Source organism: Diaphorina citri, unplaced genomic scaffold (assembly GCF_000475195.1).
Source record: "Diaphorina citri unplaced genomic scaffold, Diaci psyllid genome assembly version 1.1 scaffold759, whole genome shotgun sequence".
Lineage (NCBI taxonomy): Eukaryota > Metazoa > Arthropoda > Insecta > Hemiptera > Psyllidae > Diaphorina > Diaphorina citri.
The window spans coordinates 117,869-120,206 of NW_007378192.1; the positions used below are offsets into that span (position 1 = coordinate 117,869).

At 44.0% G+C, this 2,338-nt stretch overlaps 1 protein-coding gene across 1 annotated transcript in view; it reads right to left on the reverse strand.

Moving 5' to 3' along the window:
- LOC103511859 (putative neutral sphingomyelinase) overlaps positions 1 to 2,338 on the reverse strand; it is a 4,748-nt gene that overhangs the window by 1,610 nt on the left and 800 nt on the right. The window contains exon 2 of the mRNA XM_026825485.1: positions 1,809 to 2,053. Coding sequence (XP_026681286.1) covers positions 1,809 to 2,053 — 245 coding nt within the window. The remainder of the gene's footprint in view (positions 1 to 1,808; positions 2,054 to 2,338) is intronic.

Consider the following 2,338-nt stretch of genomic DNA (forward strand, 5'->3'; position numbering starts at 1 on the left):
ACTAGGGCGCTGGGACCGCGAATGTGTCCGTCTGCGCGATCTTCGATTGATACGCACCTCTCAAAATAGGCTAGGTAGCGGAGGTGGCACGCTGGCGGACAGAAGCATTCAGGCACCCAAGTTAGAGCGCCCGCTTGCTGAAATAGGAATTGTCTAATTCCAAGCAAGAGCCTTGCCGACCGAAGAGGGTTAGGAAGGTTTTAAGGCCCTATTACTTGGAGGCGACAATGTCAAGAGAGGGATAGTTTGGAGAACACGGACAGTGGGATTGTGAAAAGTTTACAATGGTGTGCTCATAATTGTAAAGGTTAAAGTAATGGAGTAGTCCACCTCGGACTGCAGGGTACTATAAGCAAGTCTTGCATATGGTCCAAGCTCTATAAAGTATAAGTCTAGTACTTCGGTAGTTACGACACAAAATTTGATTGGTCCTTTTTGGACGGGGGAGCCTTGAATCGTTGACACACCTCCTAAATGAAATATCCATTCTTGTTATGACCGTCGGACTATTATAAAACGTGGAAGAATTGATTTCTCTGTCCGGTCGGGTCGAGCCGAACTTTCCTATCTCGCGGAACATTCACTAAATTCTTGTTTGATCACCACCTGGGCAGGAAACATGCCCTAGTCGCACCGTTATTTCAGTATTGAACCTCCACGACTGGATAAAACTTAGCCGGTTACCCTTATACTGTTTAAATTTATCCGGATACAGTGGGAGTCATGGAAGAGTTCTTGGGTGTTCTTTTGTAAAGTAGTTTTAGCCAGGTGCGGCAACAAAAGCACTTTTCACCCCCCCCCCCCCGGGCCGGATTTTATCCTAAACAGATAAGGTTCGTTCTCGGAACGGCTGGCTCCCTCCTATCCTGTCTTTCTTCCCTTTTCGGTTTGGGGACGATAAGACCTTAGCAGTTACAGTTCCCTCTATCAAACCTAAAAAATAATAATAATCAAAAAAATAAAAAATGAAAAAAAAAAAAATAATAATAATAATAATAGGTAATAAATAAATCCAAACCTGTTGGTCACTGGAGAGGCCTGGACTAGACAGGCCAGATCTCTGCCGGACACAACGTATGTGTGACGGTTTCTAGGGTTCAATGACCTTGTTTAGACAAGCGCTAAGTGTCGGGGTGAAGGGATTTTTCAGTCCTACTCAGGATAGGAGCGGGGTTTTACCTGAATCCAAGGTCCAGATCTGTACAGGATATGATCTATTCTTTGTCCCTGAGATAGGAGTTTAATCTTCTCGAGTCTTGTGTAGCTATTACGAGAACATTCGAATGTACTCATACAGGCGTGGCCCTGTGGAAACATAAACATGTCGTCAAATTTAGGCTATAAATTCTACGTTCTACCTGAGATTTGACCGATATGGTATCTCCTAATTACCGAGTATAATGGGGCTCAACCACTTTTTTTTTCTTCGCTGATAAAGGAAGTTCGAAACACGCTGATTTCAATAGAAATGCTTAAAATTTCATTATTCTAAGTGTATAGAAACTGGATTCTAAGTGTATAGAAACCGGATTCTAAGTGTATAGAAACCGGATTCTAAGTGTATAGAAACCGGCTTCTAGGTGTATAGAAACTGGATTCTAAGTGTATAGAAACCGGATTCTAAGTGGGTAGAAACCGGATTCTAAGTGGGTAGAAACCGGATTCTAAGTGTATAGAAACCGGCTTCTAGGTGTGTAGAAACTGGATTCTAAGTGTATAGAAACCGGATTCTAAGTGGGTAGAAACCGGATTCTATCTAGGTAGAAACCGGATTCTAAGTGTATAGAAACCGCCAGTATTGTTCTTACCTATAAAGTTAAAATCCTCCACACAGTTGCTAAGTTCCGAGGCAGGTTTCCTGGTTAGTTTAAACACAGCATTGATGGCTTCATGATCTGAATATGAAATATCTCGACCTGGTATACGTTCTTGGAACGAATAATCATGGGACGTCAGCTCCACCTGATGAGGTAATGAAATTGAAATGTTAATACTCGTGTGGTAACATTTGAAAAGTGTCAGGGTGACAGGCCAAGAGGTTTGATAGGGAAAACTGTAACAGCGGAGGTTTCATTATCCCGAATTTGAAGGATGGGAGAAAGCCAGCCGTTCCGAGAACGAACCTTATCTGTTAAGGATAAAGTTCGCCCCGGGATTGAACCCACGACTTACAAGGCAGGCGGTGCACGGTGGGAAGGCGATGGATCGGATAAAACTCTCCACGCCAGCCTAGTTAGCTTCTAGCGCGTCTGCCTTGTAAGCGCCAGGTCGCGGGATCAATCCCCCCCCCCCCCGGGCCGGTTTTTTCCCAAAACAAAAAAGTTTGCTCCCGGGACGG